The 14,692-nt window shown below is 43.5% G+C and overlaps 1 protein-coding gene across 7 annotated transcripts in view; it reads right to left on the minus strand.

Annotated features, from left to right (window-relative positions):
* Positions 1 to 14,692, minus strand: part of PIGN (phosphatidylinositol glycan anchor biosynthesis class N) — a 93,997-nt gene that overhangs the window by 50,493 nt on the left and 28,812 nt on the right. For 4 of the 7 annotated variants that reach the window (XM_044426419.1, XM_044426421.1, XM_044426417.1 and 1 more), the window contains 5 exons: positions 14,457 to 14,516; positions 11,256 to 11,348; positions 7,191 to 7,246; positions 1,465 to 1,543; positions 550 to 729 (listed from right to left, as the gene is read on the minus strand). In XM_044426419.1, coding sequence (XP_044282354.1) covers positions 550 to 729; positions 1,465 to 1,543; positions 7,191 to 7,246; positions 11,256 to 11,348; positions 14,457 to 14,516 — 468 coding nt within the window. The remainder of the gene's footprint in view (positions 1 to 549; positions 730 to 1,464; positions 1,544 to 7,190; positions 7,247 to 11,255; positions 11,349 to 14,456; positions 14,517 to 14,692) is intronic. The other 3 variants (XM_044426420.1, XM_044426424.1, XM_044426423.1) reach the window with 3 other exon arrangements.

Genomic DNA, 14,692 nt, shown 5'->3' on the forward strand with positions numbered 1-14,692 from the left:
TTTTGAAAATGAGAAAACGCCAAAAGCAGGAAACCCTTGAGATCCACAGATGTTTCCCAGCTATTCTGATAATACTATTTAAAGAGTCTTCAGTTTACAATACATTTTTCAAAGAAACACAGCTGAGAAAAGAGGTTCCCATCTCCAAAAAGTTTATGATCTGAATTTTCATGGGGGAGAAGGAGATAAAGAAAAGGAAATAAAGATTAGAATAGGCCTGAACATATAAAGCAAGGCTTGATGTAGAATTCTTGTCTAACTTTTTCTCTGATATGTTAAGGTATGCACATCTATTTGGCATTAATTATTAGGATAACTTTAGTGTGCGACATAACCTTTTCTTGTTTACCATGCACAACATGGACAAATGCACATAGATAAATGCTGGTCAAACACCCTGTCATGCTGGCACAATGACTTCAACTGTGCAAGACAGACAGACAACAGAGATGCAGCCAGGACCAGATGAACAAAGCCATCAGATGCTGAGCCACAGAAGTGCCACATCTCAAGAAAGAAGAGACCACTGCATGGCACATTTTAACTTACCTTATTCATTGTGATGTTTTTAGGCAGGTTAGTATGTGCTTTTACAATAATCAGAATCACATATAATGTCCAGCCCACAAAGCCCATGGCAACACTTATGCCTAGGAAAAACCTGTCGTATGTGTGATAATAGGAAAGCCCTTCCAAAGCAAGGGAAATCAGTTTGCTGCACATAGTTACCTATGGAAAGAAAAGCAACATTACAAGGGACGTCTTACAAGAGCCAGATGCTTAGTCCACTGAATTTCAAGATTAGAAAAGGAATGGCCAAATCAAATGTGATGCTCCCCTCAGAAAGTTGTTGATATATAAATGGGTGGCACATAGATACCAGCTTCTGATGGATAACTACTTGGATATTTGTTGAAGTCTAAGTGTCACTGCTACTTACACACACACACATACACTGTCAACTTTGTATGTTTATTTAAAACAGAAAAAAATTGAGAGGTTTGAGTGCCCATGGTCACTGAGGTGGGGGCCCTTTCACGGGCATCACTGAAGGTAGCCACAGGTGCTGTGTCAGGGACTTCTGGACAGTTTGATAAAATCAGAATGTCCAATCACATTCCATTGTTCTCAGCAATGACATGCAATACAGCCAGGCTCAGACAAAATCTTTGTAAACCAAGGACACAGAAAAATATCTTTACAAGCTAGATTTCAAAATTGGGTCCATACATTCATTAAGGATACAATCCTACACATGCTTCAACAGTAAAAAGTTCAATAACTTGCAACATTCCCCAGTTGTAAGACTTTCTTTTGTCAGAACATCATAGGATTGTTATTTCACCACTAGATGAAAGAAGGAAGAAGGAATTTGTACCAGATAAGCTCGGAAAAGCAAAAGCAAACGGCATTTTAACAGAGAAGACTGAAGGAAGATGGAATAGATTCCAACAGCTCACTTACAGCTTCATCATATTTCTCATGCTGAATAGAAGTCCTTGCTTTTTGTAGAAAGTCAATCTGCTCTGAATCAGAGAGACCCCTGTGGAAAGCACACAGGACAGAATGTCTTAAAATCTGTATTATTTCTCTTTTCGAAAAGGAGGAATACGTATTAACAGATTTTTTAAAAATTTTTGGATCTCTTTTTTTTTTAAAAAAGAGGTCCTAATTAACACCTGGTTGCTTAACATTAAGCAATGCTCTTGCCAACAGATTTACAGATGCTCTTGCTAACAGATGTCTTGCAAAGAGCATTTTTATAAACACTTTCTGCAAATTTTTGATTTGGTGTACAGGAGGTGTTTAGGAAATGGAGCACCAGAAAATGCAAGCAATGTATTTCCCAAAGAAAGAACTCCAGGAGAAACTGCAGTTTGAGGGGGACTGCCAAATAGCATCAAATTATACAGAACCAGAAAGTATAAAAGATATTAGAAAATGATAGCATTTTTATAAGAAGGCATAGGAAGAGAACCCTAATAATTGCCAAACACACTAATCTGCAATACCCGTCATATTGTGGATGCAACCAGTATGGAAGCTAGAAGGTTTGAACCAACACTAACTAGATCTTACAGATCACTGCACCTGTGTAATATTGAGAAGGCCCAAGAGGTTTGGTATTATAGCTTCTAAAATTGGAGCGGCTTATCACGAACAATGACATGACAAAAGCTCCTTCATTTGCTGAACATAAATAACAACATCATTCATGTGTAAGAACAATTAATTATGTAACCAAACATCATTGCTAATTGTGCAAAGGCTTGTAAATTGTCCCTTACGAGATGTTACTTGCTTTCACTGGGAGTTTACCTGACAATATTAATATTTCTGCCACATGATTTATGTAACCCATTAAAAAATAGTGCTTGACAACCCAGACGTTAAGCCTGTGATTAAAAAAATAATAAAGCATTGTAGTAGTCTCAAGAGACTGTGGTCTGGTTACCGATTCCTGTCATTAGTCTTTAGAGATGGCATTTGTTTCAGAGAGAAGGAATACTACTTCATTCCATAAAACCAATAAAGGAAAGTAAAACTTTTCTTGGAAGATGAAAACGTGTACATGCAATACACTTTGAATTCCCCTTTTAAAGAACACATGCTGAAAAGGAATCGTTGGCCTAGTTGATGGTCATTGGATAAACGTTCTATGTTTAAGGAAGGCATTCAAAGTGCAGCAAGTACGTCTACCAAGTCCAGTGAGATTCTGAAAGTACCATTGTAGCAAATGGGGCCCACAGCAACACAGGCCCTGTTTGGCCATTACAGGGCTTTGACCTAAGTGGCAGTACCACTGAGCCCGCACTCAGCTGTGGGGACTAAGACCTCCCCGCGGGTTCTGTCCACTTCGCCAACTTGAATTACGTGAGCGGACTGGCTTTGCTACTATTATGTGAGTATATTGCTTGCATGAAAAAGATCCCAGCCTTAACCTCCGGAATTCACAGCCAGTTAAAAGGAGCACAAACAAATGTGCTCCCAAATCTTGGAAAGGTGTTGCCAGTGACAGAAGGCAATACTGGGCTAAACAGACTGAATCAGATCACTGGTTTAATGAAGCTTTATTCATTCATTCATGTATCTCATGGACTGCAGGCAGAGGGTCCTCAAACAGCATTTCCATGTGACTCTTGGCGCTAAGCAGCTGCATGATCCAGGGATGCTGTCATGGGACTATTATATTTGAACCAGGTGCTAAACAGCAAAACAAAACTTTAGCAGTGCACCTTCTCTGCAAGGATATTGGGCCAATTTAATTTGTTTCATACCTAACTTGTAACAAGTAAACCAAAGCAAATATTTAGAGCAACTCCAAAAGTACAAAAGATTCATACTGAAAATTGCAGTGTTCTTCTACTTATCCAAACGTGCACATACACATTTAATCAGAATGCAAGACACCTGAAACAATACAAAGCACCATGTCCCATGGATCAAAGCTATGATCATATACACAGAGAATTAGAATCCAAACATGTCTTGTTAGTGCAAAAATAGTTGTTTCTGTGAGATTTGCTTGCTTTCATGACACAGTAGGCAGTGATACCACCACTCTTATAATTTGGAAACCCAAAGTCACTGGATTAAAGGGGAGGGAAAACACTCCAAGCATGGTCTCAGCAGTCTGAATTTGGTTTCAGATCCTGGCTTGATCTAGTCCTGGTAAATCATTGTTTCCAGTTTCAAGCATAAGAGGAAATTATGGCTAAAGTCAGGACAAAATGAGCAAAAACGTTGCCATAATATGGCTGCAAAATGCCCGATACTGTAAGAACAGCTTTAGACTTTTAAGGTGGGATTCCTGATCCGAACAGGAATCCATGTGGCAAGTTTTGCTTCCTAGGTAGGCCTTAGAAATGCTAATAGGCCTGTCCTTTGGAAGTACACTTTTAGATATGCTAATTGTTTACCAGCTCTCTTTGTACTGCCTTAATCCCTATTGTTTTACCCTAATCTGCCTCTGGCATACTGTGTAAGTGATCTCCCATCATACCCACACCTTCCCCAAACTGCATCCTGTAAAGACTTCATCTTGGTAGTCCCTTCCCTTCACATGTATTTCCTGTAAATCACTCTTGTCACTAATTAAGGGAGAAAGAACCAAATCGCAGCAAACTGAAAAGGGAAGAAAGGATGTCATGAGGCTAGAATGTTTGGACCAAGACTCCTGCTAATCTTGATATGTTAAGCAGGAATGTGTATGTCAGAACTGGGTCAATCTCTGAGTAGTCTGACAGACAAATGGGTAGATCAGGAATAGGCAGTCTGGTGCAGTCCAGATGTTGAGACTTACAACTCCCATATGCTGCAGTCAGCATGACCAATGGCCAGGAATTGTAAGGGTTGTAGTCCAAAGCACCTAAAGGCATTAGGTTGCCTGACCTTGCTGTAGATGGCAGAGGCAGTGTTTCCTGCTCACTAGAACTATACAGCTTTGGAAAGGAAGGCTGTGTCAGGATCCACAGTGCGATACTGCTCCCCTGGTGGCCTGATATAGATGGCAGCCTGGTCTACCTTGCAAGTACTTGCAGGACTGATATGAGACTGCAGGTGTTTACAGGATGAGAACCACTGCAATCGTGCAGACCAGCTGGAGACTGCAGGAGGATCTAAGACAGTTTCTTGGTCTTACTACAACGAGAATCATCTTTGCAGTGGCTGCTGCCTTTGGTCCTGCAACATCTTCACTTGTGACTTGACTCCTGGCTGAACCTGCCTCTGTCCCTGCCATGCCCTGTTGGTACCCACTTCTTGCTTTTTCCTGACTGTATCTTTGCCTCTTGTCCTCCCAGACAGTGCTGATACCTGACCCTTGCTAATTCCTAATTTTGCCTTTGCATCTGGTGTTGCTATGTCTTGTCACACTCTGCAAATATCTCCGTCCTTGGTTCTGGTGATCCAGTTGAGGAAACCTGCTGCTTACATCCTGGAGCTGGCTGACTAATATATACCAATGTGAAACATTTACTAATAAGACCAGGTCAGGGATAAGTGTATGTAAGGAGCAGGCTGGGCAGAAGGCTTCAGCTTGGTTGCCTGATATCCTGGGGCACAGGATCTGAACTAAGCCACATTGCATCCAGGTTTCTGCCACAGGTTTTCCTTGTGAGAGCCAAAGGAATTGGTTTGAAATGGAAGCATGTAAGCATAAATGTTCACAATTGACAAGCAGTGTATAAAGCTGAAAATATGCCATGCAAGCACAAGTGTTTAAAAATTAAACAAAATGGAAGTTGAGTTTCTCAGTTTCTAGAAACTGTTAACACTGATGAAATGCATAAACACATCAGGATAATAATGCAGGTTAAAGGAAAAAAAGCTCTGAAGAGAGAGCAGAGAAGGTACACTTGCATATTTATATATTTGGCATGTAAATTAACTTAGAGTCAGGGTCAATTAAGGGCCAGAGGGAGGAAAAATGTTATCTGCAGCAATTCCTCAGGCCAATGTTATGGCAGAGTCAGAAGATTCCAGCAGGACCTCGAAATAGCAGCTTTAGCCTGAAGGTATGGAAGATGCGATGCAAGACACTTGGGAGTGAAAGTCGCTTAATGGAGAAGTGCAGGAAAATAATCACAAATACAATTTAAAGCAAACTCTCTCCTGCTCATGCTGCAAAGGCTAAGCATGCATAATAAAAGATGCAGGCCACTAGTTGTGGAAATGAAAAACAGATACACAGTTTGAGGCTTATACTCTCCAAACAAACAGACAACTGAGATTTTTACCATAACCACAAAAAAGATTGCCTAGAGGAATGCAGTGGCTGAGTACTCAACCAGGGCCATTCCTATCTCTGCCAGAAGGAGCTCGCTAGATGGCCCTATATGGCAAGCCATAATTTCTGAGCTTCTAGCCCCAGCTGTTCTAGTCCCCTGCTGGAAACACGGGGCTGACTAAAGCACTTATCTGTCTTACCAGGGTATTGTAAGCATTACTGAGAATGGACGAGAAGCACTCCTAAACCCTCTTGAGCCTGAAATAACGGCTAAGCAGTAACAATAATGGTAACAAAAACCTCTCTGTCCTTGATGGCCTGCAATTTCTCCAGACTACTTGCTCATCTCTGGGGGTAACCGTGAGTGTGAGTTCCCAGCATATCTATTTAGCTTCTCGTAACGTGAATTCTGTGGCAGCTGGCCCTCCCCGATCCATTTGTCTGGAAAAGTCTGCGGCTGAGCCTGCACTGAAGCTTGCAGCTTCTTTGCAGTGATTCCTGAGACACCCCAGAAACGTAGCAGCAGAGGGCAGCTACTGGAGCATTTCCGAGCATTACCTGCTCCTTGTCAGTCCCTGCACTAAGGGCTAGGGCTCTTCATTTTGCACCTACACTTTAATATCAGACTGAGGGGAAGGAGAGCTACAGATCTTGTGCCTATCCCCTCCTCTGTACTTCTTCCAACCAGCTGGCTCCCGTCAGCTGGCGCTGCTGCTGCTGAATGCCAGGTCAGTGCAAAACAAAGTCTCCCTCATCCATGGCTTAATTGTGGATGACAGGGCTGGCGTGTCTGCTACTGAGACTTGGGTGAGGGAATAAGGAGGGGTTGGTCTCTTCCAGCTGTGCCCCCCTGGAAACTCAATGCAGCACCAACCTTGATCTGAAGGTTGAGGGAGGGTGACAAGGATGATCTGGGGACTGGAAACCAAGCTCTGTGATCGAGAGAAGTGGTCTTGGTTAGCCCTGAAAAGAGAAGGCTCAAGGACTCTTCAAAGAGTTGAAAGGTCGTTGCACAAAGTAAGGCCAGGATCTCATCTTGATTGTCACAGAGTGCAGGACAAAATAATGGGCTCAAGGTACAGGAAGCCAGATTCCAGCTGAACATCAGGAAGAACTTCCTGACTGTTGCAGCAGTAACATGATGGTACCAATCAACTAAGGATGTTGTGGGCTCTCTCACACTAGAGGCATTCAAGATGCAGTTGAAGGGAAATGCATCCCAAACCTGGCCAAATACCGGTATATTCACCTAGCTTAGATTTCAAATGCTTGGACTATGTTTTCTCAATCCACCAAGCAGTGTTCCTGCAGAGGCTTTATTTCTTCAAATGAGAGGTCCCAGGGTATTCAGCAGGTACTGTCATATGATCTATAGTTTCTTTCTCATTGGCAAAAAGCAAAGGGCAAGAGAGAGAAGTTTTAAGGAAACACAACAACATGCAGACATGGCAAATCGACTTACTTGAATGGCAAAAACATAAATGAAAATGTGGTATTCTTTTTCTGAGCCATCTTGACCTGAAAACATAGCAACAGAAAAAAAGTTAAAGTAGTTAACAAAAGTGGTTTTTTATGAAATAACTGGCAAGCATAAAGTAGCATATACTGTTAAATGAAGAAAGCGGGGGAAAGAGTAATCTTCTGCATCTAACACATTCCAGGTCCCATTCAGAAATGTACAGCCTGTTCACATTTACTGAGATATAAGTTTCAGTGGGCCTTGTTGTCAGGTAAATGTGCACAGGATCTCAGTCTTTAATCATAGTTAACAGGTGAGTGGAAGAATGAGGGAATTTACATTCAAGATAAAACAGAATGGCTGTGTTCACACAGGATGACAAACAACCCTGTGCAGTTACCACAGTTCACAGGTTTTTTACCCCTATCCACCTGACAGATGATCAAGTTGTTTCTACCTTATCATGGCTTCCAACCACCCTGCCAAGTCTTCCCACTGTTGACATGTATCCCATCAGCCACTTCGCATGACAGTCAGTCCCCAGGTGCATCAGTCCCTGCCTAAGTCTCCTGCTTCTTCCTCACCTGCCTGCACATAGAGGCTGGATGGCTGAAGCAGCTCCTGCAGTTGCCACTCTTTCCAGAGGACTCTGCTAGTTGCACACCAGGACTGTGGAAACCATGATTCTCAATTCAGACACCACAACAAACCATGATGGTAGGGCAAAATATCATAACCGGGAACAGACAACTTACCCATGGTTAAAAACCCCCCACCATGGCTTCTTGTGTTGTTTGAACCCAGCCAGTTCCTTGGAGAGGGAGAAAGGGAGAGAGGGAGGGCACTGTTGCAGTGTTCTCCTGGGGCTCCTCCCAGCCTCTCAGCTAAAGCTGCATCTGCAGCGATGGGACATGAGTGGCCTGAGGCAAGACAGAGCCACTGGGATGAGAGACACAGCACTTGAGCCAAGACAGATTCCAAAAGCCCAAGAGCAAGGTTTAATGGCAAATCCAAGCTGTAGTCACAGCGCAGGACCCGAGGAGTGCATCAGTGCAGAACAAGGCTGGTCACGAACAAGCTAAGGGTCAGGAACAGGAAGACAAGCAGGTCCCCTGAAGCAGGAAAACTGGGCAGGATATATGACAAGACAAGATACATGTCAAGGGTCAGTAAGATGTAGGCGCTGAACCACAGCTAGCATGCAAACCTGCATTGCTGAGGCAACACAGCAAGGCAGGCTGCAAGCGGAGCCCAATGCAAGCGAGGGCCAAGCAAAGGTCAGGAGCTGAACCTCAACCCGCAGGAGGCAAGTTCTGCAGGGAAGAGCTAGCTTGTCTCCTAGGGCTCCCAGCTGGTATTCATCAGGAGGCTGAGAGCTTCAGGGGGCCTGGGACCAATCCTGTGAATACTGAGGTGGGCTTCTGGGTTCTGACCATCAGTCAAAGACCCCAGGGCAGCTCAGATCCTTACACCAGCTCCCAACCCATTTATTTGTTTACTATTTGAGTAAGAATGTCTACTGGCTGCTTTCGGGGCAGGAGTCCTTCCAAGGCAGCATACAATACCTAAACACATCATAAAAATTGATATGCTATTAAAGTAGTTAAAACATTATTAAAAAGCAACAGGAGCAAATACCCACATAAAATATAACTTTGCACAGGCAATGCAAGCAGAGATCAGTCCAAATCAACATAATCAGGGAAAGACAACAAAAAGATGTTTTCAGAGTCTTCTTACAACCCTGACATAACGGGACCTGGTGGAAGCCTGATGGGGAACCTATTCCAGGGGTGTGGTAGGGGGCAAGGCCCTCTTGCGTGGTCACCCAGCCATCTGCTCTCACAAGTGGCTCAACAGGAAACCAGCAATATTCTTTTGTCATCTATGCACCTGGTGTTTCCTCTCTCCCAAAAGATTGATACTAATGGAAAGTTGCATTTTATTTATTTCTAAACCACTCAATAGACGAAGTTGACCTACTTTCAGGCAGAACATTGTAGAATCAGAGAGAGAGACAATGAATGAGCTCCATGCTGATTGCTGGGGTGGTATAAGACACCAAGAGCGACAGTTCTTGCACTGGCTTAAGGACTTCCTGGAACACTTTCGATAGCTCATTATAAGAAAGATGGGAAATACAGTGTGCTTCCCATGAGGGAAGTCATTAATAAGGCAAAAGGTAGGGTTTTGCTGATGGTGGGGAAATGGTCACTACAGAGGAAGTATAATTTCTAAAGAAGGGAAACCTAGAAGATTTAGGACAACCTTGCACAGGAGTTTGGTGTGCCACTCCTGTGCCACTGAATGTGAATTCAGTAACACAGAATACAATATCAGGAGAAAAGGGTGAACTCCCCTGGGGCAGAGAAGCATTTACTGTTTCTGGCAAGAAAATCCCCAATTTTTCTCAGCTAGGCTTAAATCAGCAAGACAAGCAATAATAAGCAAGCAATTGTCAGATGTAAGTTTCCAAGGATCCTATGAACATTCCTGGACAACAAAGATGGAAGCTCAACAAAACCAGAGGCACTGAATTTCTTACCCAACAGAACTCTAGAAATAGTAGTCTAGTATGTTGAATTCCAGTGCAAAAGAAGTAGCTCAACCACTGGAATGAGGATCTCTTTTAAAAGTTCCATCAAACACTATCTTGAAAAGAACAAATATTTCTCACAATCATTGGGAGAACATAAGCCTTTATGTCAAATTTGGCACAAGTCTTCCGTCTCCTATGTTCTGGTAGTTGTCCAGCAAGTCACCATTACCCCGTGGGTAGACCTGATTCTGGTGTGTCTGGAAAGGTCACGCAAGAGCAACTGCGACAGCTGCATATCCCAAAATTCTACCAGGGCAGAGACCCAACAGCCAGAAGCAAAAGCCTGTCATTTCCTCATGCCATTTCAAGAAGTATCTGGATCTGCGAATCTTCAGTGGTAGTTCATCTTAACAAGCCTGGCCCTCATGAAGTTTGCAGGTGCCTGTAACTAGCCACCATACATGCAAATGTGATTATTTCCATATATCTATCTGTCTTAAGGTCGAAGGTAACTAACAATCAACATAAAACAACTAATAAGCCAATGTCAACATACCAAAAAGAATACAGTAGTTGAAGGAGGATAAGAAACATTAGAAAGAACATCAGTTAAAACAGTTATCCTTCTATGTTCCCAAATCCTTCCTAAAAAGCAAGGTCTTGGTCATAGCGAATCTCGGCTATTGGACGGGTCTCGGCTATTAATTAATTAATTAATTAATTAATTAAGGCAAAAAGCCATTAAGGCACGAACAAGGCAAAACTTCTTTGGGAAGGAGTTTCAAAGTCTAGGTAAACTGTGCAAAAGGCCCTCTCCTTGATGACCTTAATGAGTGGACAGACACATACAAGAACAGGCAGTCCTTGAAGTACCCTAGTCTCAGACAGATTAGAAATCCAAAATCGCAATATAAATAAGAAATCCAAAGTCCAAGCAATTCATTTTCTGTTTTATTTGGTGCATACCTGAAGCTGCACACACAGATTGTAACGAGAATGTTTCAGTCCCAGCTAAAGAAGAAACGTAAACCCGCAGTTCTGTCAATGTTTATGATTCAAGCCCCAGTTGCTTTAATAGAATGCTTGCCAACAAAGCACTTTGAGGATTGCCAGAAATAGTCATTAACAAGATCAGAATTAAATTCCAGGACTGTGTCTACACCTCCATCAGTGCTATCAATTCCTATCAGCTAGTCAGAATTTGGCCCTTAGAAATTAAATTTCCCTTTCTAATGCCCCATAATTACCATTACACATTCACATTTATGCTTTTATCAATGAAAAGTATCAGGCAGTGATGAAAAATAAGATAAAACATTATTTTAAAAAAATTAAGTGTTGCAGGGATTTAAGCTAGCTTTTCTTATAGCTGCGAGGAGTTATAATGTCAGTAATATAGACACAATTGAGGATGAACACGTTTTGGCTCTGTACAGTGACACTTTTTGAAATACGTTGTTTTTTCACTTCAAGTACTTATTTTAGTGTACAGCAAGATATTCATAATGTTTCAGCAATAGCTTATTTACCTTAAATTGTTCAACAATCTGAGCAGCATTTGTAAACATACTCTCTGCTTTAAAATGAGCAGTATTATTCAGGTACTCCAGAGGCAGAACACCCTGAAAAATACACCAAGATTCAGGCTTATTCACAACTTCCAAGACTAGAAAAATATATCATTGGACCCGATACTCAACATATCAGTATGCTGAGTGTCAAAAAATTAGTAGTATTTAATAATACTGTAATTTTTGAGTAACAGTATTATTAAAGAGGGAAAGCTTTCCAAACAAGTAAAGATTTGCAAAAACTCCCAGACCTGGTTTGCGTGTAGCAGTGCTAAATATTATTTTATTATTTAAAACATTTCTATGACACCCACATTGCAACAAAGCCTCGGGGCTGCTCACAACATCCATAAAAGAACCATAAAAATACAATCAGTAATTTAAAAACTGGTACCATCTCGGCTATATATCTCATCTCGGCCCCTGAGATCGGCGGGAGAGGCCCTTCTCCGGGAGCCCTCCGTGAGAGAAATTAGGAGGGTGGCTACTCGGAGAAGGGCTTTCTCAGCGGTGGCGCCTAAGTTATGGAATGCGCTCCCCAGAGAGGTCCGCCTGGCGCCGTCGTTATTTGTTTTTCGGCGCCAGGCTAAGACCTTTTTATTTAAGCAACATTTTAAATGCTAAATACAATTGAATTTTATCTGGCCAGGGCGGCTTATTTTATAATGTGAGTTTTAATTAAGATTATTTTATATGGATTTTAACTTGTTTTATCTATGTGGTAAGCCGCCCCGAGGCTTCGGCGAATGGGGCGGCATAAAAATGTTTTAATAAATAAATAAATAAATAAATATTAAAATCTATAAATGCAATAATAATAAATTAACAGTTAAAATAACTTTTAAATAAAAAAGTCTTTGCATGGCGCCAAAAAGCAAATAATGACGGCGCCAGGCAGACCTCATTGGGGAGAGCATTCCATAGGTGGGGCACCACCGCAGAAAAGACCCTCCTCCGGGTACTCACCCTCCTAATAGCCTTCATGGAGGGTTCCCGGAGAAGGGCATCCGCTGCCGATCGTAGGGGGTGGGCGGGCATATATGGATGCAGACGTTCCTTTAGATATCCAGGTCCCAAGCTGTTAAGGGCTTTATAGGTCATAACCAACACCTTGAATTGGGCCCGGACTTCAATAGGGAGCCAGTGAAGCTGACGGAGGACTGGGGTTATATGAGAACAACACCCAGTCCCCGTCAGCAACCTGGCAACTCTATTTTGCACCAATTGAAGTATCCGGACCTTCTTCAAAGGTAGCCCTACGTAGAGCGTGTTACAGAAATCTAGTCGGGAAGTTACCAACGTGTGGGTCACTGTCGCCAGGCAGTCGTTCTCCAGGTAGGGGCGCAGCTGATGGATCAGCCGGAGCTGAAGGAAGGTGCTCCTCGCCACCACCGTCACCTGAGCTTCTAGTGACAGCTCAGGGTTGAGGAGCACTCCCTAGCTGCGAACCCTGTCCCTCAGAGGGAGTGCAACCCCATTTAGGACAAGGCCCAAGTCCCCCACCCCAAAGCCCGAACCACCCACCAACAGGACCTCTGTCTTGTCTGGATTGAGCTTCAGTTTATTGGCCCTCATCCAGCCCATTACCTCGGCCAGGCACCGGTTCAGCACAGCCACTGCCTCACCTGGATTGGTGGAGAACAAGAGGTAGAGCTGGGTATCATCAGCATACTGATGACTCCACAGCCCACACCTCCTGATGACCTCTCCCAGCGGTTTCATGTAAATGTTAAATAGCAAGGGGGACAAAATGGACCCCTGCAGAACTCCATGGCATAACTGTCATGGCGCAGAGCCATAGTCCCCCAGCACCACCTTCTGGAATCGGCCATTGAGACAGGAGCAGAACCACTGCAAAGCAGTGCCTCCTACCCCCAATCCCACTAGCCTCTCCAGAAGGATGCCATGGTCAATGGTACCAAAAGCTGCTGAGAGGCCCAGGAGAACCAACAGAGATGCACTCCCCCTGTCTCTCTCCCTGCACAGGTCATCGTACAGGGCGACCAAGGCAGATTCAGTACCATACCCAGGTCTGAAGCCGGACTGAAATGGGTCCAGATAATCAGTTTCATCCAAGAGTGCTTGGAGTTGTCCCGCCACCATCTGCTCTAGCACCTTGCCCAGGGACGGGATGTTGGCCACCGGTCTATAATTGGCGACCACCTCTGGATCCAGGGATGCCTTCTTTAGGATTGGCCAGACCGACCTTTATTTTGGACTGACCTGGCATTAAGCAACAGCACCATCAGGCCTGCGGGGCGGTTGACTGGGCTACCTTGAACCCTCCGGCTGGGGGAATAACCAGAAGGAGGAACAGGTGTTAACCATCTGTCCCTCCTTCTTCTATGCGGACCTGTTAAACCCCCAACGCCATAACGTCCATTGCCCAATATTAGGTTGAGTGCTGACGGGGTGCTGCACCCATTTTGCATATTCAGTTCCCAGTCAGGCTGACTGACACTCATCCCTGGTCCTAATAGGTTAATCCACAATTAACCTGCAATTAGCATTGGGGTTGAAAATTTTAAAAGGCAGCAAAATAGGCAACAGCACATGGCATGCCAAATTGTGAGCAAGTTCGTGTGCACTCTGCCACCGTCACACGTGCACAGACCTGATTTGAGTACAAGCTGCTCTTAAATGATGAGGCAGCATTGCATTCACCTTGATATGAACACTTGAGGCGCCTAGAATGAGATACATTTGCCCAGACACCCGAAGGTGACTAAGCCATCAAGTGTCTTTGGCTAAAAGGTTTTGCTTTCTGTATTTCCAACCAATGTGTGGAAAGGGTATTTCTGGGTGTGCCACTGCAAACTTGGAGGGCATGGTCTACTTATTGCCCTTCCTTCAGCCCCAAGGCCCTGCTGTAAAAGTACAGTGGCAGAGTCCCTGTCGTTGGCAGAATCCCAGCTGGCCACCACTACTGACATTGAGAAATAGGGGTAGACCTCAACTCCCAAGAGACAAGTTGTTGTGCTCAGAGAGGAACTGGAACATTTAATTGAAGAAGCAGGCTAACGTTTGAGGGGCCCCATCCTCAAATGAGGCACTTTGTACAAAATTAAACCTCAGTGTATCATCCATCTGGTATATGTCCAGTAGGAATTACAGTTCTTGGCCATTTGCTGTCAAGAGAAAAATTAACCCGTGCCTTACCACAGAGTTCAAGGGAAATGGGACTCCAATAAGGGATGCCATCAGTGGTGCTATATCGGCCTATGAGCAAAAAATGTTCTCAGTTCAAGGTTGCCAAGTCAAGTTAAAAGCTTAAGAACTGGTCATGACATAGAAAAGAGAGCCATCTTAACATCTGCAACACAGGTTAGTATAGGAAGTTCAAAACAACTGTTTAATATTTGGGGGATGACAGGGACTTATGAAGCATGCTGCTC

The sequence above is a fragment of the Varanus komodoensis genome, unplaced genomic scaffold (assembly GCF_004798865.1).
Source record: "Varanus komodoensis strain SLA01 unplaced genomic scaffold, ASM479886v1 scaffold17, whole genome shotgun sequence".
Classification (NCBI taxonomy): Eukaryota; Metazoa; Chordata; class Lepidosauria; order Squamata; family Varanidae; genus Varanus; species Varanus komodoensis.